A 26,554-nucleotide genomic window follows, 5' to 3' on the forward strand; every position below is an offset into this window, starting at 1 on the left:
TGGGGTCCGGGGCCCTTTGCTAAGGGCAGTCCGGTCCTTGTATGACCGAAGCAGGAGCCTGGTTCGCATTGCCGGTAGTAAGTCAGACCTGTTCCAGGTGCATGTTGGTCTCCGGCAGGGCTGCCCTTTGTCACCGGTTCTGTTCATAATTTTTATGGACAGAATTTCTAGGCGCAGCCAGGGGCCGGAGGGGGTCCGGTTTGGGGACCACAGGATTTCATCTCTGCTTTTTGCAGATGACGTTGTCCTGTTGGCCTCATCAAACCTGGACCTTCAGCATGCCCTGGGGTGGTTTGCAGCCGAGTATGACGCAAGCGGGATGAGGATCAGCACCTCCAAATCCGAGACCATGGTTCTCGACCGGAAAAAGGTGGTCTGCCCTCTCCGGGTCGGTGGGGAGTCTTTGCCCCAAGTGGAGGAGTTTAAGTATCTTGGGGTCTTGTTCAAGAGTGAGGGAAGGATGGAGCGTGAGATTGACAGACGGATCGGTGCAGCGTCTGCAGTGATGCAGTAGCTGTACCGGTCGGTTGTGGTGAACAAGGAGCTGAGCCGAGCGGCGAAGCTCTCGATTTACCGGTCAATCTATGTTCCTACCCTCACCTATGGTCATGACCGAAAGGACAAGATCCCGGACACAAGCGGTCGAAATGAGTTTCCTCCGCAGGGTGGCTGGGCGCACCCTTAGGGATAGGGTGAGGAGCTCAGTCACCAGGGAGGAGCTCGGAGTAGAGCCGCTGCTCCTCCGCGTCGAGAGGGGCCAGCTGAGGTGGCTCAGGCATCTGTTTCGGATGCCTCCTGGACGCCTCCCTGGGGAGGTGTTCCGGGCATGTCCCACTGGGAGGAGACCTCGGGGGAAGACCCAGGACACGTTGGAGAGACTATGTCTCTCGGCTGGCCTGGGAACGCCTTGGGGTCCCCCCGGATAAGCTGGAGGAGGTGTCTGGGGAGAGGGAAGTCTGGGCATCCCTGCTTAGACTGTTACCCCCGCGACCCAGTCCCGGAAGAAGCGGAAGATAATGGATGGATGGATGGATGGGTTTGAGTATTTTCTGTTCTTTGTCTGCAGGCATCTTCACGGCCCCCACAAAGGGCGTCTACTACTTCTCGTTCACCGGCTGCGTGGGAACCTCAGGTAAATTGAATGCAGCATTGGTCAAGAACAGTGAACTCATCTCTGCGATCTACGACACACGGGGAACGTACGGCTGTGGCTCTAACAGCGTGACGGTGCAGCTAGAGGTCAGCGACACTGTCTTCATCCGTCTCTGGAATCGCCACAGCATCTTTGACCAGAGCAGACTCAGCACCTTCACCGGGTTCCTCCTCTTCGCCGTGTAGACCCACATGTCTGCAGAGTCCACAAACACAGAAGTGAAATGTTTTTTAATGGATGTGTACAAGGTGTTTAATACATTTCATCGAGGGAGTAGGTTTGATTTTGACATTGGTGGGGACACAAAAGTGCTCCAAGGCAGCACTCCTGAAAGTTAATGTTTTTTTGCATTTGCGATCATAATTTTACATCATGTAGACCTGATCAAATGAGCAAACAATCATAGTCAGAAAAAAATTCTGTAATTGACATGTTTATAATGCATATCTGAATATCTAAAGACAATACAAGCATTTAATGCATTCTGCAAAGTTATTCTCATGACTAACATATCCATCATTATTTAACCTCACCTGTGAATTTACAGCCTCTCCTCCTCTGCCTCATCCCTCCTCTCTACTGTCTGTCACCTGACATAAATATGTTGATGCATGACATATGAACAGATTATGAATACAATGATCATAGAGTTTGATGGTACAGTTACTGCCTGAGCAAAAAAAGACTTTTACTTTCAATTATTATTTTTATTGTTATTGCTCAAAAATATGGATAAAATCACATGAGCATCAAGAATCTGACATTTTATTGTATTTTCCCCACAAATTTTCTTTGTGTTTTTTAAACAGTTGTCTTCCATACAAATATGTGAAAATAAGTAAAAATAACTTTAAAAAAGTGTATCTGTTTGGCATAAAATAGTGTCTTTTATTCAGTATCTGTATTGTTGAGCCTCTACGGTTCTATCCCCTTGAACTTACACTTTGACTCCAGAAGAAGTGTCTTATGTTTAGTTTTCTTTTCTTTGACATTCTTCAAATCCTAATTACCAAGTACACTCACACACAGGGCCAGTTCTAGCCATTTTGGCACCCTAGGCGAGATATGAATTTGGCGCCCCCCCTTAAAAAACATACACATGCTCACAAACACACACACACACGGGAGGGCACGAATAGGAGATACATGAAGCATGAGAGGAGATGCATAAAGCAGCCAGCAGTAAACCACACAGAAGCATATATAAACCAGCCAACCATCAGTAAACCACATAGAAACATAAATAAATCAGACAGAAACATATATAAACCACATAGAAACATATAGAAACCAGCCAACTAGCAGTAAACCATATAGAAACATATGGACACCGGATAGAAACATGTGTAAACTAGCCAACCAGCTGTAAAACAGATATAAACATGTATAACCCAGTTCATCAGTAAACCACACACTTTAGCAGATATCTCATATCTTAATCATCTACAGTTCCATTAATTGCCAGCTTTGCTTCATTTCAGTTCAGCTAGCTGTAGCTACTAACATCAAATGTTTTTAACATTAAACTCAAATCAGCATGGGATGTGAAAAATGAGATAATTCTGGGGTGGTTTAAGACAAAACTCATAACACACAGGCCCTTGTGAAATGACTATACGCTGTACTCGTTCCAACAGCTTGGTTAAGAAACAGTTAGTTACACTGAAAACTGTAAACATATACTTGAACCTGTTAACTATTTCTCAGTCTGGTAGACGATGGAAACCTGCTTTGTTTCTCATTACGTAATTAACTTAAAATCATCATTTATACTGAGGTACCGTACAAGTAAGTGTAACTAAAGAATATTAACCGTCTGGCTGCAAACTGCCTTGAAGGGGTATTATGGTGTTCCCAAGCCATCTACTTATGTCTTTTGCTATTACTCTTACATGGAAAAGATATAAGCACAATGTTTGTTGTTGTTGTAATTATAGTTTTTTAATGCTTATTATTATTACCTACTTATAATAATTGTTATTATTGTAATAACTAATACAATATCTGATGTGCTATCTCCTTCTTCTGTTTCTCTATTCTTGTTATTAATTTCTTCTATTTTTTTCTTATTAGTTTGGTAATTATTCTGCAAATACAGTGTTGTGCTGCTGCTAGAACCTTATTTTCCTTAAAGGCCCTGCCCAAGCCTAGATCAGTAAACTTCTATCTACACTGAACTAATGTAATCCAATCAATCAATCAATCAATCAATCAATCAATCAATCAATCAAAAAACCAAAACAAAAAACAGGCTGAAAAAATATAGAGGTTTAACTTGATTATTTACATAATGTATACATCTACTTTTTAACTGTTTATTTAGACTTATACATATTCCTGGTGAATTTTACCAGTGTATTCATGTATTTTAACCCTTAACACTAACTTGAATAGACTGCTAAAAGGGATGCATGGGGATTTTTTTTATTGATCTATTCTGATATTTATATATTTTCTTCACAGTCCTTTACATTTAACAGGGGTTCATCACAGGGCTCAAGATCGCCTATTGGATCGGTTTGACTGATGTTGAACATGAAGGAACCTGGAAATGGGTTGATGGATCTGCAGTCACTCTGTCGCAAGGACAAATGTTCACCACTTTGGTTAATCTCAACATAATTTCTTGGTATTTCTATGGTAAAATTCAAGTTCATTAATATGACACCTGCCTCACTTCTTACTAGAAATGAACCAAACTAGGAACATTTGTCCTGTTCTATCTGTCCTTGTCCAGATTCTGGGATGGAAGACAGCCTGACAATGGTAATGTCATTCCAGCTTATGGTGAAGAGGACTGTGCACACACCTTTTCATCAGGAGAGTGGAATGATTGGAATTGTAACCAAAACTTTCAATGGTCTGTGAGAAATAGCTGCACTGTGTAATGAGTTTTACACTGATGACTTTGAAAATACTGTGAAGTATATTGAGCTTCACAACATTTGCTGAAATCACAAAACTGAAATGCAAAATCTATTAAAATAAAATAATGTTAAGGAATGAACATAAATATCACAGCTTAAAGAGGAAAGTCAAAAATCATCACAAACCTCCCAGGTTATGTGGATTTTTACAGACTCACTCTTTGGAACATGCCATTAATGTATGCCTCGAACTAAAATGGCCATTGTAGATGAAGTCTTAATTCAAAGCTTGTGTCACTGATGAGAAAATCCTGTTACCAATGACAAACGAGGGCTCAGTTCTTTCAAGACACTGCTTCTTCATAAAAATGCTTCACATCTTGCATCACACTGAGGGTGTCTTCAGTGTTTGTAGGGAGGTGTCAGTCAGTTAAATAGAGGAAGTAGCTGGAGATATAGCTGGTGGTGTAGGAGAACCAGTAATGTAGATTATTTTCCCCATTGTAGCCTTTGCTTTTCAATAAAAATAAATAAAAATGCAAATGTTCTGCTTTTATTATGGTTTCAATGATAAACAACCTGATACACTGTGTGAGTGTTTGTATATGTATTCATGCACATTCCATAGAAATATCCATTGTATATTGTTACTATATACACGTATAATTCATGTTTTAGCTCAGGTCATGTTTGATATATCAGCATTGCCTGTCCTTCTGTCATTTGCCCAACAGATGGCAGTATTGAACAATGCTTAATGAGGCCTCTGGTCATGAACTCTTTGGTGAAGCAACGGGCTGGACAGAGTCTGTGATTCATTTGACCATCACCACATCTCACATGAAACACCAACATCAACACCACAGAACTACAGATAACAACGCTAATTCTAAAATACCATTTACAATCAATCTTTTCATTTTATAAGGAAAATTTCATATTCATAAACATAAATTTAAGTTTAAAAATTACGTGAGTCCATCATTTATTGACATTTTTTGCACCTGGTACACTCACAAAAAGCAATAAAATTTTAAAGTATGTACCAAAGCTCTTTAAATTCTTTAAATTGTAACGAACTGTAGAGTTCATTAAAATGCAGTATCAGTGTCACTGCAGATCTAAGAACAGGACATTTTAAGCTAAAGTTATTTTTAACCGTTGTTCAGCTAATTAGCCGCGTGCTACTAGCATTAATCTTTTTGCATATTACCAAACATATTGTCGACACTTAAACTCACCGAATGCAGTCAGCGGTTCAATCCGAAGAGGTGAGGTTTTTCTGTCTTCTAAAAAATTATGACATATTTTCGTCAAATTTCTGAAAACTCTTCCTTCTCCCTCTTGCTCAAGCAGGTCTCGTGCACTTTAGTACAGACGCACAGAAGGGGTGGAGCTTTCTGTCATAACCTTTGACCCTCACGTACAGGATTTATCTGGAATACTTTTTTTTTTTTTTTTTGAATGAACAAGTAACTATATAAACAGTAAAATTAACACTTTCATATTATGTTTCTGAATGGTGACTAAATATTTACACTCATGCGCTGACAGTAACCAGAAATATTAGTTATACACAAAACACACAAACAGGACACACAAAGGGGTGTTGATTGGTGGAAATCAAAGCCATGCTGACTGGAGCTTCAGGGCCAGCGAATGGTGAAGCCTGACTGGTTTACAGGACCAGAGCACTGGTCCAGTCAGTCAGCTGGAGGCCAGAGATGGACGTCAGAGTGGACACCGATCACACAGGAGCGCTCACACAGTGCATTTTCCATATTCATAAGCACAGATAAAAAGTGCCTCTCCATCTCTAGGAACCTTCCATGGTCCTCACATCCTTCATAGACCGGACCAGAATAGTTATTTGAGATCCATTCCCTCATGAATGGATCAGTCAGATCAGATCAGGAAAGGACCAGTAACACACTGACTCACATGAAAATAGGATTTAACAGAAAACTAAGAACAGCAACAGGAGGAGAAGCAGCATTTATATGAAAAAGACTTCATATCCATTTATCAATATTATGCCACAGTTTGTTGTTTACACATGTGCATTACAATGTACAGATCACAGTGGATCTACAAAGACACAGAACATTCAGTAACAGGCAGAAAATTAATAAAATTGCACTTATTTTTCTTAAGACATCTCATGTTGTTCATATTTTTTCAGGTTATTCACATTTTTTATGAAAGCACTGTTTTTAAATTTAAACATTTTCATGGAATTGTACTTTTTTACACTAAAACAAAGAGAAACATTTGGAGGTGTCATTATTTATAGGTTATTATAATAGTATTTTCCTGGTCTGACCCACTTGAGATCATATTGGTCTGAATGTGGAACCTGAACTAAAATGAGTTTTACATCACTGATTGAAAATATCTTCAGTGTCATTTTTACTTTTCACAAATTCATCCCATGGGTCTAGATTGAACCCCTTGGTGGGTCAGTTTTGACCTGGTATTACACCGGTTTTGGTATAATACATGATGTTTTCCACAGAGCTGGAACCCTCCCCAGCTCAGACTCAAGCTACAGATCTTAGAGGTTCACACAGTTGTCCATCACAGTCCTTCAGCAGAGACAAGAGCAGAGCTGCCTCCAGAGTAAAGTGGAGAACATCTTATAAAATCCAGATCATCACCTTCACCCTAATCTGACAAACCAGACAAACAGCTGCTGTGGACGACTAAAGTCATTAAAATACAGGACTGAAGGTTATGGAAGATCCTTCATTTCCACTGCCATCAGAGTCTACAACAGCTCAGTCTGATTTCAAGCCTTAATTTTACTTTTATTTGGCTTTGTTTTAGGGGATAAATAAAGTTCATCTGTATCTTTAAAATGACTTCTAATAATAATAATAATAATAATAATAATAATAATAATAATAATAATAATAATAATAATAATAATAATAATAATAATAATAGTGGATTGGATTTATATAACGCCTTTCTGGACACCCAAAGCACTTTACATTATTGACCCATTATTCATTCGCTCTCACATTCTCCCTCTGGTGCACAAACCACAGAACACAAACCTAAGGCACTGCAAAATGCACATATAGTGGCAGGGCTGCCAACTTTTCAGAAATCCTTGGAGAGAGATTTCATGGGCTCAAAATTTCCCCCCGCGTAGATTGCAAATTTTGTGATTTCCCAGTGATTCTTCGCACACTTTCGCTTGTAAATGTGGCGTTCCTGTTTTAACTTCATAACTTCATTTCCTGTCATGCAGCATGGTACTGCGCTTCTGTGACTGTAAGGCAATTATATTCCAAAATGACTAATGTCTCTGAAAATATTGGTCTTATCAACTTGCTGAGATATTTAATGTGGAGATGGGACTATTCTTCAACTGTAGGAATCAAATTGGCCAGTTAAAAATGTCTACATTTGTCAGAATCGTGTTGACGCGCACACACACACACACACACACACACACACACACACACACGCACACACACACACACACACACACACACGCACACACACACACACACACACAAACAGACACTCTGAGCCCTTCCAGTATTATGATATAGGTAATATAAAATCGTTAACACTTCTTCTGTCAGTGGTCATGCTGTAACATCTGATCAGTGTTTGTGTGGTTTGATGTGGGTTATAGACATGTGACATGTTGACAAATCCACCTTTGTATGAAGGAAGTTACAGCTGTGTGATGAACATCTTGTATTGAAAAGATCATAGTGAGGATGTACTGTTGTTTGTACACTTTCATTAGAAATGAAGCATCATAAAATAAACTGGAAACAAAACAGTTGGAGTGTCGTTTTGTGTTGAATCACGTTCATGTCATGGATTTCCAAACAAAACCAACAGAATATTCTTACCAAGTTGATCGGGGTCTTTCTGGAGCCTCCTTGATGTGACATTTTCAGCTGAGACCAGTTTGTTCAGATCCATCTGGTCATGACTCTGACCTCTGATAAACATGATGGTTCAGGTTCTCCTGTTGGGAATCAGTTTAAGAAAAGGACACAGTGAATCTTTATGACTTTTCAATCCTGAGTCCAAAATACTTCAGCCAAAACATACTCTGGTCATGTCTGATTCCACTGGTCTACAAGTCAAATGCTTCCACAATAAAACCAGTGAAATTTTACCACGTGTGAGTCACTGATAAAGACAAATATAGTCAAAACTGTTGGTTGGCTGAAGTTTCCAAGATACAGTCTGGGGTCAAGATGTGAAATTTGAGAATTAATGACAGAATGGATTTAACTCCAAAGGAATATTAGTGTCAGAGCTACCAGATCTACTTCAACACACTGTCTGTACATGACAATACATTCACTGTACAGGTTCTATCAGTGGAACATTTACAAATCTATTGGATAAACGTACATAAATCAACATATATGTGGAATAACACTTTATCTTATACCTTGAAAACATCAGCAAACCAGCACTTTTGTCATTTGTTCTCCAATGAACTTTATTAACCCTTTCATGTATTCATTGTGAGAACCTTAGTCAAGATTTTTTTCTTCAGTGTTTTTATTCCTCCTTAGGCATGAAAAAAAAACAATGCGATCCAGTTTTTTTTTCTGTGGAGTTGCAAAAATATCCACGTATTTAATTTTTGAAGTAAAGAAACATGTGTTTAAAACCCAATATCAGATATGAAAACAATGAAATAAAAACATGTTTAATGCTGCTGATCTGATGTCTTCTCACATTTTAACATATTCTAATGCTATTAATTCCTCACTTCACCGAGATAATGTGCAAAAAAAACCCTTCTTGTCTAACAAATAACAATTGATTTACACTCAAACATGTTAGTGCAGATCAGGTTCATCAAGAACAGCAAAGTTACAGTTATGGGATGAATGTCAGGATATGAGATGATGTGTAAGTGTCCACTGTGTTGGCTGATATGGAACTAAAACAACTAAACCCATTAATACACAAGAGAACAGCTGGAGAATAACTGTCCACTGGAGTGACTTATGCATGAAAGGGTTAAAATATGCAACATTTAGCACATTTAATCTCTGAAGCAGATAATTAAAAAAAAAAATGTAGACAAGTGTTTGATACCAACTAATTAAGAAACTCCTCCATAAAACTGTTACCTTTGTTTTTGTATTTTTTTTTTTGGTTGTACGTTTTCATTTTCCAGTTCATATTATGCTTTCACATGGACTTATTGAAGTGTGTGTCCCTGACTGAAGTGTGCCGAAGACATTATGGTTTTAACCATCTACTGATCTAAACTGTTTAATACTTGTTGATCCACTAATCCTATCAATACATGGAAAGAATTGGTGTAAAATACAGTTTGTCATCTTTTTGTGGTCATCAGATATGACCCATTTGGATGTTCAGAGGCTCCGTAGTTACCGTGGAAACACCATCATCTTCTACAACATTGATTCACCAGTAAAACTTATGGAGTTTGATAAATGACAGTGGATGGACACACATTGTTTATGTTCAGTTAATGATATATTTACTAAAAATGTGACTTTTTCCTCAGTTTTCTCTGTTTTGATATAATATCCTTTGAATTTACTCTGAGTTTTCATGAGCATCGACATTAAATATAGGAAATTAAATATAGGAAGGATAATATAATAAATGATGATAAATCATTTTAGAAAGGAAATGAAGGAATGAAGGAAAGAAGGAAAGAAAAAATCATTTGAGAACTAACACAAAAGTAGCTTAGGTTATTATCAGATTACTTCACTGTGGTTAGATGAAGTCAACATTGCTCTGATTAATATTCTGCTTCAAATGTGACATAATTATAAGTGAGGCTGACGTTCCTCCATCACCTTCCACAACATCATGATCACTCATTCAAACTTTCTAACTTTTCCTCTGAAGCCCTCCAACCTGTCTGCTAACATGGACAGTCACTTTGCCTTTTTGCTGCTCGTCATGGATTGCCATATAAAGACAAATTGTCTTTCATTCTGTTTCTGTTGCATGTCAATTCCTTCCTTATAGATTTGAATAGATGTGTTGTTGCTCTGCTTTCGATGCCGTCTCACTGCACTGCCTGTCAAACCGTGATGGTTATGGTGATCTTTATGGTTATAGAGGGTTCAGCAATGACAAGTCATCACTGAAAAGGGTCAAACTCAGATTAGAATATTTGGAAATCAGAAAATCAGCACTAAAAATGATCAAAAAATCATTAATTAGTATTTATGAAAACAATGGGGTTGATAAATGTTTCATAAACTAAACTGAAAATCAAACATCTCAATGGAGGAAATACGACCAAATATGTGAAAGTACTGCAGTAGAAGTAAGTTTTCAGACACCCTTAAAATTTTACATGATCTAAAATATTATCATAAAATAGTTGCTGGAAAATCTTTTTTGTGTTTCTAAATGTGTGGCTGCACGCACGCACACACACACGCTGGTGTGTGTGGCACCAGTTTTTTTAATTTATTTTTTATTTAACCTTTATTTAACCAGGAAAAGGATCCCATTGAGATTAAGAACCTCTTTTTCAAGGGAGTCCTGGCCAAGAGACAGCATGAAACACAACACGTAGTTACAACATACAATTACCCCATACAGTTACAACAAACAATAATTTACAGGACAATTCAACCTATGAAAAACACGTGCAAGTCACTGAGTTCTTCTCCAGCACTTTGAGTTTGGATTTAAAGCATTCAGGGAGATCAATTCAGAGAGTTTCCAGTCTTATAGCAACATATTCCATGTGGACGGAGCAGAGTACACAAATGCCCTTTTTCCCAGCTCTGTACGGGCAAATGGCACAAAGAGGAACAAATGCTTGTTCGATCGCAGACAGTCAGAATTAACACTTCTTCTCGTAAAAGTTCACTAGCTCTGGCCCCATACGGTTCTCATTCATTCATTCATTCATTCATCTCTCAAAGCCACAGTGAGTACATCAGTCCTCACTTGGTAAATTCATTTGTGCAAACTGTCCATGGGAAAAATCTGATGTCATTAAAGATATTGTCAAACTTGTGTTAAAAATCTTCTTTTTCAAATGTAAATAATATTTCAAAGGAAATACATGACAGAAATGAAGTGAAATGAAGCTACAAGAATACATCCACCTTCTAACGAATCAGCCCTGTAGTGAGGAACTGGGCGAGCACACACTTTTAACGAACTAGCCCAGAAACAGGTAGCACATTTTGCGTTGTGTTGGGGTTAAGAAACTAACACAAGAACGCATTTTGCGTTGCATTAGTTGTTAACGAACAAAGAGCAAGCCCAGAAACAGGATAGTGCAAAATGCGTTAAATCGACACATCTTGCTTTGCGCTGGGCTCAACGATTTACCGAGTTAGTGCAGAAACCAGCCCCTGTATGGCAGCTCAGAGCAGCGTCACAGGGACAAAGTTAGACCTGGAAGACCCCTGTCTAAGGTCTCCGATTTGGGAGCTTTTCAGATTCCCTGTCAGTTATGTCAATGGAGAGAAACAAGTCGACAAAACAAGAGCGGTGTGACTGCATTGTTTCGTTAAGATCGGTTATCGATTAAGTTTTTTTAAATGAAATAGGTCTCCTTCACTGTACTGAAAACAGATCAAAAAAGTATCGAACTCAAGACCCCTGTCCCGAACAGGGGAAAACACAGGGCTTAAATACACAAGAGGGAGGGAAGACAATGAGACACAGGTGGAACGAATCAGGGCGGGGACAGGTAATCAACACAGGTGACACAATCAGGGAAAGGAAGCAAAGACACCAGACATGACACAAGAGGAGAACTTAACAAAATAAAACAGGAAATAACAGACAAGACAGACAAAACAAGCAAAAGTCCGGGGACTGATATGACAACACCAGATGAGGTGTGGGCAGATATATGCTCTGAGGCCCATATGGTCACTGATTCTAGTTCATGGAGAGAGTTCAAATAGAAAGTTGTCACAAGATTTTTCAGGACACCGGAGTTAATTTCAAAAATGAACCCCCTGAATCCTAATATCTGTTGGCAAAACTGTGGGGCTCACTTAGGGAACCATACCCACATATTCTGGACCTCTAGATCAGACCTTTCTGGGATGATATATTTGTCGCTGTGGACACAGTTTTCAACCAAACATTTTCTAAAGATTTAAAATTTGCTATTTTAGGTGTAATCCCAGAAAGTTTAGAGAGAAGTAACTGAAAATGCCTATTGCGAATTTTGCTGACGGCAGCCATTGAATGCATCATTATCAAGTGGTTGAAACCTGAACCTCTAATATATAACATTAGGATTGAGAAAGTGAGGGAAATCTATCAGATGGAGCAAATTACATATGTACTTAGAATTCAGGGAGAGATATTTATAAAGAGATGGAGTCCCATGTTTAAGCTTTGAATGCAATAAGCATTCAGAAGTGGTTGTATACGTGTGTGTATATAAATAAATAAATAAATAAATAAATAAATAATAAATATATATATATATATGTATACATATATATATACATATATATATATATATATATATATATATATATATATATATATGCACAGTCACTGCTTTCCTGTAGTAGCACTGTCGGCCATCAAAGCAGCAGTTTACGCTCTATATATATATATATATATATATATATATATATATATATATATATATATATATATATATATATATATATATATATATATATATATATATATATATATATGGGATTTGATTAAATTATAAGATAAAAACAGGTTAGTCAAGTCCCATAAATATGCATAAAACTTTTTTTTTTTTTTAATACAAAAACAAAAAAAAGTTCAAAAGAGCCTGTGTGAAAACAAATGTGACATTACTACAGTGGTGCACAGATTATGCACCTTCAGCGATTAGGAAGGACCTCTATGGGTGGGATACAGGAGAGTTAACCATTGATCTGCTGGAAAAGATGACTTTAGAACAGAGGTGGAAGTGAAAAATCCATTATTTTGTGAATATTTTCTACTAATTGAAGAAAATTAAAATGCACTAATGTAAATGTATTTTTATTTGTGACAAAGGCTATTTTCCCTCTTCTTCAGCTGCAGGACTGTCTTCTGTTAAAGCCAATCTGACTAAAAGTCTCCAGATCAGTGACAACCAAATATCTATCCAGATGAATCATCTCCAGACCTGTAACAACCAAATACTTTCTCTGAATAACCGTCTTGGGGCCAGTTACATCCAAATATCGGACCTGACTGAAGACCGAGACCGACTCAAGCTCACACTCAATAATGTGAGTCAGGAGCTGCAGAGGCTGAGGGCAGGTGAGTCCATCCCTGGGTGGCAAAAAATACACAAAAGTTTATGACCCCACCCCCCAAAGGGGAGGCAAGGGCTGTTGTTTTTGGTTCGGATTGTTTCTTTGTTTGTTTGATCACACTGTAGCAGCAAAACTTTTGGTTGAATTCAGACCAAACTGGATTTATAGATTGCCAGTGACCCAGAACAGATGTCATTATATTTTGGGAAAAAAGGTCAAAGTTAACATTTTTTATTAATTTTTAGAATGTTTTTTTCCCCATTTACTTATAATGGCTGAATTAGTCTATGCTGTCTATGTCTATACTGACATCAGCACGTGCATAGACATGATGACATCAGCTGGATTGATGCCAAAAGTAGATACAATCCGTGTGAGGGGCGGGGTTTGTTGTGCCTGGAACCACTTGTTTCAAATATGAGTTTACTACGGCATTTAATGAAGAGGTAGACCGATATAGTTTTTTTTTCAGTGTCAGCCATCGGCCTTAATTTTTTTTTTTTGAAAGCCTGAAAGCCAATATTTGATCACTAGTAAAAATGATATTTGATCAGGCACCTGTGTGGGCAGCACTTGAAGTTCAAAAAATGTTAAAAGACTACTATGTGTACGTGTATTAATAATTTTATTTATACCGCTGCATAAAACTCTTAATTATCTGAGTGTTTCAATTGTACTTTACGGTCAATGTGCTTTAAAAAAATAAAATCTGCCTTAAATATCGGCCACAAAAATCAGCTGTAGATATCAGCCACTGGCTGACCAAATTTTTAAAAACTGGCATCCGCCTTAGTAAAACCAAAATCAGTCGACCTCTAATTTAATGTGCTTCTTAAAATAGTGTCTATCACTAGAATGATCACTGAAGACAGATTTTAAACATTTCATTTACAGTGGTTCGAAAGGCCTTTGTGCGTCTTTTTTACATTTACGATTTTGAGGGATAAAGCTATGACATTTCTGTATGTAGAAAAGTATGTGAAACAATTGTAAAAACAATTTAAAAAAGAAAAACAATTAAAATTTTCGGTGGTTTGCCATTATTAGCAATTTATTTTTTAGTCTAAATAAATAAAATAAAATTTAATAAATAAATATTAAGTTATTCCATACATATTATTAAATTTTCATTTGGGATATAAGGATTGTATTGATGTATAACAAATTAAAATGTTCCAGAAAATGATACTGAAGCCTGTAAAAATATAAAGATCTGAAGGACTTGTTCTATCGTAGGTCATAAGGGGTTAATGGCAGTAAATATACACTTATACACTTATATATAATAAGTGCATGCGTTAGATAAACTGCAGTGAAATGCAGGTGACCTCCCAGCACTGGGTGGGTAGGTCGTATCTTTCCTCTGGATTAGTTATGGTTCAAGAGTCAATTTTCTGTTCTTGTAATTTTCAGCAAAACTCGGTTTAACCCATAAAGACCCAAACATCCACTGCCAACCAAAACTATCTACTGATGTAAAATGTTTAATACCTGTTGATCCACTAATCCCATCAATACATGTAAATAACTGGTGTCAAATGCAGTTCTTCATCTTTTCATGGTCATCAGATATGACCATATTTGGACGTTCAGAAGCTCCGTAGTTACCATGGAAACACTCATCTTCTACAACACTGATTCACCAGTAAAGCCCATGGAGTTGGATCAATGACAGTGGATGGACACACTTGTATGTTTAGTTATTGATTTGATTTGCTGTAAAAGTCACGTTTTCTTCAGTTTTCATATTATTATTATTATTATTATTATTATTATTATTATTATTATTATTATTATTATTATAAATGAGATTACTTTGAGTTTCCAAGGGAATCTAAATTAAGTATAGGAAAATATACGATTTACAGTAGAAAAAAATGCAAACTACATATGATAACATTATAATATTATAATAAATGGTGATATAGTTCAATAGAGAGAAAAACTCATTTGCGAACTGCCGCAAAATTAGCACTGGGTCTTTATTGGGTTAATCCTTCTGCATGCTGTAAATAATTTCGGTGTGATTCTTTATCTTACAGAGAAACCATGTGGTAAAGGATGGAGGCGGTTTTGGTGGCAGCTGTTACTTCCTTTCCAATGACATTGCATCCTGGGAAACTGGAAGAAACTACTGCAGAAACAGTGGAGGAGATCTGGTGATTGTAAACAGTAAAGAAGAACAGGTACACTGTGTGAATATATAAAACTAAAAACATTCCTGTTTAGTTTTGTGTTGATGAATATTTCACCGTTAGTTGAATCCTTTCAGTGACAGTCATGTCAGGAGTCAAAACAGATTCAGACAGAAACTCCTCATTTCCTTCTGATGCCTTGTGTCAAATGAAGTTCAGTCAGATGTAACCACTGTTGGCCAGAGTGTGATCCATGAGGTCACAAAGGTCAAAGGTCACAGGAACCTCATGTCATTCCATTCTTATGAACATGATAATGTCACAAACACTTTGAGATTTTTGTCCAGATTTTGTAAAAACACTCAAGAATGAAGTGATTAGGTTTTGGCTGCCAACACCACTGACTATGTTTACATGCAGACGAGTATCCCAGTTATGAGACTGATCCTGATTTGATTCATATTCTCAATATGGTAGGGGTGTCAAACATATGGCCCACGGGTCAAAACTGGCCCACCACAGGGTCCAACCGGCCCTTCAGTGGAAGAATTACACCCAACATATTAAAGGTCGAGGGTGTTGAACTCATTTTAGCTCAGGGGCCAAATTCAGACCAGTGGGATCTCAAATGGGTTGAACTAGTAAAATACAACAAAATCAACCTATAAATAATGACAAATTCTAATTTTCTGATTGATTTTAAGTGAAAAAAGTTAAATTACAACATGAACGTATTGACATTTAAAAAGCTATCCTCTAACAGTGAAATGTGAATAACCTGAATAAATATAAACAACTTAAAATGTCTTAAAAGAAGTGCAATTTGTAGCTGTTTGTAGAGCCACTGTGATCTGTAAGTTATGTTAATAATAAGCTGAGATACAATATTGTTGAAATTGCACTAATTGCTCATTCTAGGTGATGTGGGATGGACTGAATTTTCCTATTGGGTGATTAAGTGAAATTATTTTTAACCTTTTCTTCCTTTTACAATAAATAATAACATGCTTTTACAAATTAACTATATAATGCTTTTACATGAAACAGAAATTCACTGCGGGGTTCAAGCGAGGCTCATGGATTGGCTTGTCAGATCATGAAAAGGAGGGAATCTGGAAATGGGTTGATGGATCTCCACTCACTCTGTCGTAAGGAAGAATGTTCTTTCATTTCGGACATATGATGTATTGGTATCTCTATGGAATAAGATAAATATAACATAAAATTGAATAAAATTCATTTCTGACATTTGTCACTACCATTTACCGTACTTACCAGGTTCTGGACTCCGGGGCAGCCTAACAACGGTGCCAATAATCCTGTATTGGGTCAACAGAACTGTGGTGAGATGTTCTCCAAAGGCACATGGAATGACATGAGCTGCAACAACAAACTGCACTGGATCTGTGAAAAAGACAACTAAAGGGAATCTGGAGCTTTAAACCGATGACAGCACAGCTGCTCTGACATATGCAAAATTAGGTTAGAATAAGATCAATGAAACTGGAATGGCAAATCTATAAATAAAACACAGGGTGTCCACAAAGAAAGTCTCTATAATTTAAAAAAATATATAATAAAAGTAATTGATTAGATATGTTAATCAGATTTGTTCTGTGTACTTAGTGGTTATCACAGTTTTTAATCACATTGTGGGATCGTGTGCAATCAAATCACTGGTCCATTTTTCTTCACAGAGAAATCAATTACTGCAAATATTTACTTTAACTTTTTAACTGAATATATGGTGCCACAACTGGAGGACCTTCAACCAACCAAAAGAGCAAAAGAGGACATTTGGTCACCTTAGTTTATCTCATCTTCATCTCATCCTCATCATCCTCTTTCCCTAAGTAGAGCGTGAAACCAGTGATAAATAAGGAAGTGGAAACAGTCCACACACCCTTTTTCTGTTTGTTATGTTTTTGGAGTTTGCAATTCAAAAGAAAAAGGAAAAAAGGACCGACAAGTCTTACAATACCCCACATATTCCAATGCAAATCTAATAAAATATAAACATGAAATTCAACACAAATGCAGCGAGTGAAACATCAACACATGAACTTCGCACGAACATTAAAATTTTCTTTTTCAAATTCACATTAAACGTGAAGATTTGCTGACAGCATAATGCAAATATGATGCAAAGAAACCCAAAAACAAAACACAAAATTCTGGTCAACAGCAACTGAAACAACAACACATGAACTGCACATATACATCAGAGGTGTCAAACATGAGGCCCAGAGGCCAAATGCAGCCCGCCAAAGGTTCCAATCCAGCCTGTGGGATGAATTTATGAAATGCAAAAATTACAAGTAAGATATTCATTAAAATGTTACCGCAGGTTCCACGTACAGATCAGTAAAATATGATCATAAACATCACAAATATTTGAAGTTAAACAGGTTTAGCTACATTTACCCACTGAAATAACACTAACTAAAGGATTTATTAAATATTTTATTAATAGACTATTTTAATAATTAAGTTAGACTGGGCGACACGGTGGTGCAGTGGTTAGCACTCGTGCCTCACAGCAAGAAGGTCCTGGGTTCGATTCCAACACCAGTCGACGGGGGTGGGACCTCTCTGTGTGGAGTTTGCATGTTCTCCCCGTGTCTGCATGGGTTCTCTCCGGGTACTCCGGCTTCCTCCCACCATCCAAAGACATGCACTGATAGGTTAATTGGTTAATCTAAATTGCCCATAGGTGTGAATGTGACAGTGATTGTTTGTCTCTATATGTTCAGCCCTGAGATGAACTGGCGACTTGTCCAGGGTGTACCCCGCCTTCGCCCCTATGTAGCTGGGATAGGCTCCAAGCGACCCCCGTGACCCTAGTGAGGATAAAGAGAGTTCAGAAAAAAAATGAATGAAAGGATGAAGATATACTGATGACTGAAACATGAAACTGAAGTAAATACATGAGTTTTAAACTATTGTAATTATGAGTTAAGGTTAGTTTTGTCTTGTATGTAATGTAAATGTTCTATATTGTGTGTGCACCTGCCCGGGGACCGCAGATGAAAGTAGCTTGTAGCTAATTCTGGTGCAAAGCACCTCTTCTCTTTGAGATTGATGTATTTGTACAGTGTCCCTGACAAATAAACAATAAACTAAACTAAACTGTTCACCAATTGTAATTTTTAATGAAGTAAGTGAAGTGCGTGTCTGTGTGTGTTGGTGGTGGGGGGTGGGTGGGGGCCTGATGGAGCAGATGTGTGGGTGTGGGTGTGTGTGTGGGGTGGCTGTGCAGGTGTGCCTGGGGGGCTGCTGCCTCTCCAGGGGGTGGGGTGTAGCCAGGGGTTTTCTCAGGGTGTGGTGGCAGGGGCTCTGGGGCGGCTGGTCCTGGGTCCGTGCCCCCTCGAACCACATAGGATGATTGAGTGTGTGAGTGGCCTCTGGGGTGGGGGGCAGTTTCTGGCTGCGGTCAGTAGGTGCTTGGAGTCTCTGGACCGCCCCGCCCTGCCCCGCCCCGCTCCTTGGCGGCCCCTGCCTGGGGACGGGTACTGGGGAACGGGGGTGCCGAATGTCGACTGGCCCCGACCTGTTCGTCTTCTGGGAGGAAACTTCCTCCCAGTCATACTATCCCCCAACCCCTCGCCTCCCCACCCCCCTCACAAAAAGCACGTAGGGTCTTGGGGAGTGTGCATGTCCCGAGGGGGTATGGCGGGGGGGTCGCTAAAATGGCCCCCCTCTGTGGTACCCAGGGGCGGCTATCTCCTCAATTTTAGTTACACCCACCCACAACACAACACACAGAAACACTGACACCACACATTCACTTTTGGGGGGCGGGCTGCGTGGCACCTGGTGGGCGGGGCCGTTTGGGTGGGCGGTGCCGCCTGTGCGGCATCACCCTCAGCAGTGCGCAGTTTCTGCTCCTCAGTTTGAACTGCTTGCATACACACCTCACACTTCACAGCACTGATAGGTGGGGAGGCGAGGGTGGGGGGGTCTTCCCACACCCCTGTTTCCTGGATGCCATCTGGGGCGGGGGGGGCTGGTCCATTGGTTTGGGACTCAGCTGGCTGCATTGCTGGGGGGGTGCTGCCCTCTGATGAATGACGTGTGTGTATGGGGATTGTGGTCGGGGGGGGTGGGGTGGGCTGGCTGTCCTCTTGCCCACCACAGGATGTGCTGGGACCGGGAAATATGTGTGTGTGTGGGCACTGGGGGTGTGGCGGTTGCTGGTAGGGTGGTGCCATGTCAGGTCTGGCATCGAAATGTGGTTCAACAAAACTCATAATAAACACAGTGGAACATCAAGGGGGGCTTCATATACTTCATGACGTTTCCCTTGGCAAAGCAAATTTGTTCAGCACCAAAAGGCATCTACTGTTATGTTAGTACTATTATGTTGTACTGTTATCTACTGTTGACTCATTTAATTTGCAGCAAAGCATCATATTCTGTAAAATCATCAGAGACCTATATTTAGTCAATGTTCTGTGACAACCACATATTTCTAAAACTCAGTCTTGAGCCGTGTATTTCACACTAGGCCTTCAGTGACTTAATCCACCTTTTAATGTCAATACTATTCCATTAATACTATATTTAAAAAAAACACACAATCTAACAGGGAATTGCATCACAGACAGGTAACTGACATAGAGAATGAATGTCAATACTTAACCAAGAAAGCCAATGAGCCGCAGCTGCACCATGTACATCATCCTAATACAATCGGCAATATTTACTGAATAAAAAGACAAAAACACAAATGTTCATTAAATACATTATACTCACCATAACTACCGCTTTTTTTCAGTCTGGCTGAACCAAATCCATTTCTTCTCCACCTCTGTTAGTCACTGTGGGCTGAAAACAGATATTAAATCTAAACCAATATATTTTAGCTTAGGCAAGTTGCTCTGACTGTCCAAATCCATACAGCAAATAATTTAACACATCTTAATAGAACTAAAACAATAATGTAGGCAAGTGATTCTGAATCATCCTAATGGAAATGTTACTACAAACACTCAACTTTTCATGAGCTCAAAAAGGAGAAAAGGAGACTAAACACATGAAGGAAACACCTCCTCCTTCAACATCAACACATTGGAAATACGTGGTTTCAACTGGTCAGAGGGGTCAAAACTGTGAAAGGGGTTCAATTTGTCAGACAGATGGAGTGGAGGAAATACTCCTGTGTTTAACACAGACATTTAGTTCCTCAGATCCACATTTAATAAAGTACGTTTTACATTAACCAAAAAGATATAATCATTTTTAATCAATGAAGGGCAATATAATGTAAATACACAACAAATATATTGTTCTTTTTCCAGATATCTTCTCAACATGTGCCTTCACTAACCTGACTGAAGACAGAGACCGATTCAATGCCAGACTCATCAACATGACTCAGGAGCTAGAGAGGCTGAGGACGGCAACGCTCTCGGGTGAAAACGACAAAAATATTTTATCAGATGCGCCGTTTGTTTAGATGGCAACTGTGTTTTTTGGGGTTGAAAACACAAAAAAATGAAACCACCTTCTAGAGTGAAAAACTTAAAAACGCTCCACTCTCTCGTCACCGTCTAAAGCAGTGTTTTTCAGCCTTGGGGTTGCCTGAAATTTCTAGCATTTGATTAAAAAAAAAAAAAAAGTTACAAATAAAAAATATATGGCAAGTTGAGAGAGACAATCACAATATAAAAAAGACATGACAAATTGTGGGTCTAAAACTGAGGCACTACGGTACTGTTTATCTGTCAAATGTTCCTTGTGGTTGCTTTCAGATGCTGCAGCTCTTTCATAATTCATAGTTGGGGTCTTGATTGAAGGGAACAGCTCAGAATCCAGGAGATGTTGACTCAACAACAAATCCATCCAATCCAAATTTTAGCCATTGGCTAAAAATGCCCATGACTATATGTGAGGCAAAGCAGAGAGCAGTCTGGGATGGATGGATTTGTTGTTGTCAACTTGTGGGGCACGTAGTGAAGTCTGTGGTTCTTCTGAGTCAGAAGAACTCAAAAGGAAATTGTTGTTTCCTTGTCTGGACAGAATGATCTCTGAACTTGAGAACTGTTTTTCTGGTGTGAATCAGGACTTGCTTAATGGAATCCAGGCATGCAGTCCAACCTCAGACCACTTCTTGTCTGAGCCTCATTTGTCAGCACTGGCAGTGCATTACCATATTGACCTTAAATCAGAGGAAGTGATGGTTGCTAAAAACTTTCTGAAGTGCAAAAGTGAGGCTGGTGACATTCAGGACATGTTGACAGTGTACAGTCTCCTGTATTCTGAGCTGTTCCCTTCACTGACAACTGTTCTTCAGGTTGCCTTGACAGTATCAGTTAGCAGCTGTAGCAGTGAGAGGTCTTTTAGTGCCTTGTGTCGGCTCCATACGTGGCTGAGGAGGACCATGGGTCAAAGCAGACTCCAGCATCAGAATGGCATGTCAGTTGAGAAAGAGATGCTTGAGGAAGTTGAACACCAGAACGCTTTTCTATCCTTTTCTTTCACAAACGTGGGAATGATGGTCCAAAATTGCGTAAAAATGTACAAAACTGTGAAATTTCTCTTGCCTGGCCAGCCAGCACTCTGGGCGTTCAGCACCCCCAAAACCTCTGATTCTAGAATCGCCCCTGCCAGATAATCACACATTTTCAAGTTATTTAATTCAAACACAGAGAAGATTTGTCACACTGTGGGTCTACCAATGGTTCAGTCTGTCAGGGATGTAATGATGTTCTTTCCTATCTCCAGGTCCATCTAATGTGGTGTTCTCGGCTTCACTGGTCACCACTTCTGACCTGACGTACCAAGGACTGTTTACCACTTACGTTACACTGATCTTTAAGAGAGTGGTAACTAATGTTGGCAATAGATACAACTCCAGCACAGGTATGACACTCCCCCCCCCCACTTATGTCTTCACACTTATGAGTAACGGAAAATTTAAGTTTGACAAAAATAGTGATTTGATTCATATCATGATACATATCGATATCGTCTGACATGAAAAAAAATTATTGTGATGTGATTTTTTTTCTCCATATCACCCAGCCCTATGTTATAATGCACCCATAGGCTGTAAAGCAGGGCTGTTCAACTATATTTTCCATTACCATCACATTTTCAACATTTTTAACTGTTAGCCTGTTGTGTTAAATTTTAACATATCACACCATCACAGTCACAGTAACTGTTAGTTTTTAGTGCAAGTAAGAAATGTAAACATTACATTTAAAGTAAGTAAGTAAGTAAGTAAGTAAATTTTATTTATAGAGCACTTTTCACAGACAGAGTCACAAAGTGCTTTATCATTCAAATCAGAATCAAATTAAGTTTATAGAGACCCAACAGAATCCTTCAGGAGCAAACACTTGTGACTGGTGACAGTGGCGAGGAAAAACTTCCCTTTAACAGCAGAAACCTCGAGCAGACCCAGACTCCTGAAGGATGGCCGTCTGCCTTGACCAGTTGGGGTTAAAGAGAGAGAGAGCGTAAAGGAGGAGAAAAGAGAGAGCGATAGAGATATAGAGAGACTCGGGGGGGGGGGGATGACACATGGAGTACATTATGATGAATACATAGAGTGTAATCAGTTTGTGGTGGCCCTGGGTCAGGTGGGAGACTAAAAAGCCTTTTTGAACAGGAGGGTTTTGAGGTGTTTCTTAAAGCTCTCTACAGAGTCCATGGACCGTAGGTGTAGAGGCAGGTCATTCCATAGACGTGGTGCCACAGCTTTAAAAGACCTGTCACCGCGTGTGCTAAAACAGGTGCGTGGAACCATCAGCAGGTGCTGTCCTGAGCAATTTATGACCATCAATATTGTTTTGGTCTCTGACCAAGACTAATCAAATTTTGTTAAATTTTCAATTTTCACCGTAAACTTTGCATCTCTTCTCCATTGAATGCACAATGTTTTCATGTTGTTTCATGTTGTAGCCAGTCTCTCTTGCCTTCCCTAAACAGTGGCAGGGCTGCAAAATGGTGTTAAGTGTCACTAACAGCCATTTTTACTGTTCAGCACAGGGGTCTCCAACCTTTTATCCTCTGAGCTACTTTTACATACTGAAGCTGCCACAGAGCTACTCAAATTTAGCAACATGTATTTACATAGCTATTTTTCATGCATACACATATTTGTATAATTTAAAACTAAATTCCCTTATCCTGTCAAAACATATCAATTAAAAACAGAACACCTTTGTGCACATAAATCCAGCATCACCCTATCACTTCTACAGACTCATCACACTGGACTGAAACCCAGAGGCACCTGTTCAGGTCCAACTGCAGCTGTCTGAGCACATGCACAGATAGCACACACACCAAACTGGGCATCAATAATGGTGGATAAAGTCTCCGTCTTATGTATATGGTCCCGGTCAGAATAATGATTCCACCACCGCAGTCACAGACTCTTTCATTCTACCTCCATCAGTGAGGAGCTGTTTGTGCTTGTCCAGGATGTGAACCACTTTAAATGATGCCTCGGTTTAAAGGAGTGATATTATGCATTTTCCAACATTTCCCTGTGGTCTACATAAACTCTGCTCTGCTTGGGTCTGAATTCTTCATTAATTCAACTCTACAGGTCCATCTTCAACCCTTTTTCTGAGTAATGACACCAGAAAGGTGGTTTGGAGCGCTGGCCCTTTAAATGCAACCACTTGTGTTCGTTAATACAGCCAACAACTGAACATCAGCACAAAGTTTGGACATATTTTCAGTGTTTACTACCACCGCTGCTGCTGACAAACAGTTATGGTATACTCAGAGAAATGTTTGTTGGAAATCTGGACCTTATATGTGCAAATGTCATGATGTAACTAGTTATAGACGTAACAAATTAAGAAGGAATTAAAACAGGTTGTAGAAATCCACTCGATTTTTGCCAAAATGAATATAAAGACAGCTTTGTAGCACCTGGAGGGTTCAAATTCAAACTGTATGAACTATTAGGGTCCAAATACACAAATAAATGTGTTTTTATATTATTGACCCATGATGAGATACTGGAAAGGGCCTGGTGAGCCACCAGCAGCTCACGAGTGACGTGTTGGAGACACCTGGTTTAGCGGCTGTTAAACTATTTATTTACTTTTTGTGGGTAGAGGGGCTGCGGGCCGGTTCTGGCCCACGAGCCGCCTGTTGAATAGCCCTGCTGTAAAGTCATAGCCATAATGATTTACATTTTACATGAATCACAACTCCTTATGCAAATGTTTAGAATCAATTATGAGCATACCTATATAATGAGCTTTAATGTGCATATATGTATAAGTCTTCAGACATATTTACAGTGTTCTACAAGTATCAGAGCACATTAACACAATATTTTAAACTCAAATATTTTTGACTTTATTCCTGTAGGTATGACTTTCTTCTTGCACCATGATTTTTTTTCTTCAAATATGTGGTGTTCTTCCCTCAGTGTGGTCCTAATCCTCCATCTTACATTCTGAGTTTGTTAATCCCACTCCCCTCTCTTTCCTCCTGTCCACTGACCATCCTTTAATGACCCATCATGTTCTCATTACATGTGTAATACCAATGTCCAGTGGATACATTATTGTCTGAAGTTGTAATTGTCTGTATTGGATTTTAGATTTGGGTTTGAGTATTTTCTGTTCTTTGTCTGCAGGCATCTTCACGGCCCCCACAAAGGGCGTCTACTACTTCTCTTTCACCGGCTGCGTGGGAAGATCAGGTGAATTGGATGCAACATTGATAAAGAACAGCAAATTCCTCTTTGAGATCCACGACACACGGGGAACGTACGGCTGTGGCTCTAACAGCGTGACGGTGCAGCTGGAGGAAGGCGACACTGTCTTCATCCGTCTCTGGCAAGGCGTCAGCATCTTCGACCAGAGCAGACTCAGCACCTTCACCGGGTTCCTCCTCTTCGCCGTGTAGACCCACATGTCTGCAGAGTCCACAAACCTGACATTTTTTTTTAATGGATGTGTACAAGGTGTTTAATACATTTCATCAAGGGAGTAGGTTTGATTTTGACATTGGTGGGGACACAAAAGTGCTCCAAGGCAGCACTCCTGTAGAGCTGATCAAATGAGCAAACAATCATAGTCAGAAAAACATTCTGTAATTAACAGGTTTATAATGCATATCTGAATATCTAAAGACAATACAAGCATTTAATGCATTCTGCAAAGTTATTCTCATGACTAACATATCCATCATTATTTAACCTCACCTGTGAATTTACAGCCTCTCCTCCTCTGCCTCATCCCTCCTCTCTACTGTCTGTCACCTGACATAAATATGTTGATGCATGACATATGAACAGATTATGAATATAATGATCATAGAGTTTGATGGTACAGTTACTGCCTGAGCAAAAAAAGGCTTTTACTTTCAATTATTGTTTTTATTGTTATTCCTCAAAAATATGGATAAAATCACATGAGCATCAAGAATCTGACATTTTATTGTATTTTCCCCACAAATTTTCTTTGTGTTTTTTAAACAGTTGTCTTCCATACAAATATGTGAAAATAAGTAAAAATAACTTTAAAAAAGTGTATCTGTTTGGCATAAAATAGTGTCTTTTATTCAGTATCTGTATTGTTGAGCCTCTACAGTTCTATGCCCTTGAACTTACACTTTGACTCCTCAAGAAGTGTCTTATGTTTAGTTTTCTTTTCTTTGACATTCTTCAAATCCTAATTACCAAGTACACTCGCACGCAGGGCCAGTTCTAGCCATTTTGGCACCCTAGGCGAGATATGAATTTGGCGCCCCCCCTTAAAAAAAACACACATGCGTTGTGGGCATGTCCTAACTTGGGAGCATTTTGGGCAGAAATATTTAACACACTAACTGAAGCATATGGTTTTTTTGTTGCTCCTAATCCTATCGCTGCAATTTTTGGTGTTTCTCCTGCTTCAAATGTACCGAAAGCGCTGAAGCGGGCTATAGCATTTACCACACTCTTAGCCCGAAGGTTGATTCTACTTAACTGGAAGGTCTCCCATCCGCCTTCACATGTCCGATGGGTACATGAGGTGCTTTACAATCTTAAGGTTGAAAAGTTGAGATTTTCTCTTAGAGGCTCAATTAAATTATTTCATACCACTTGGGATCCATTTTTAGGGTATTTCAATTCTATAAATTTTCCTCAGAATATAGATGATTAAGCATCATTGAGAAAGAGGG

At 39.0% G+C, this 26,554-nt stretch overlaps 1 protein-coding gene across 2 annotated transcripts in view; it reads left to right on the forward strand.

The window, feature by feature from the left end:
• The window catches only part of LOC115412609 (complement C1q tumor necrosis factor-related protein 3-like), a 41,745-nt gene extending 16,441 nt beyond the window's left edge, over window positions 1–25,304 (forward strand). Inside the window, exon 5 of one of the 2 annotated variants that reach the window (XM_030125205.1) lies at window positions 25,023–25,304. In XM_030125205.1, coding sequence (XP_029981065.1) covers window positions 25,023–25,294 — 272 coding nt within the window. In that variant the 3' untranslated portion in view covers window positions 25,295–25,304. Of the gene's footprint in view, window positions 1–1,066; window positions 1,632–25,022 lie in introns of those variants that run through there. The other variant, XM_030125204.1, reaches the window with a different exon arrangement.
• The last annotated feature ends 1,250 nt before the right edge of the window (window positions 25,305–26,554 follow it).

This window comes from Sphaeramia orbicularis, chromosome 21 (genome assembly GCF_902148855.1).
Source record: "Sphaeramia orbicularis chromosome 21, fSphaOr1.1, whole genome shotgun sequence".
Lineage (NCBI taxonomy): Eukaryota > Metazoa > Chordata > Actinopteri > Kurtiformes > Apogonidae > Sphaeramia > Sphaeramia orbicularis.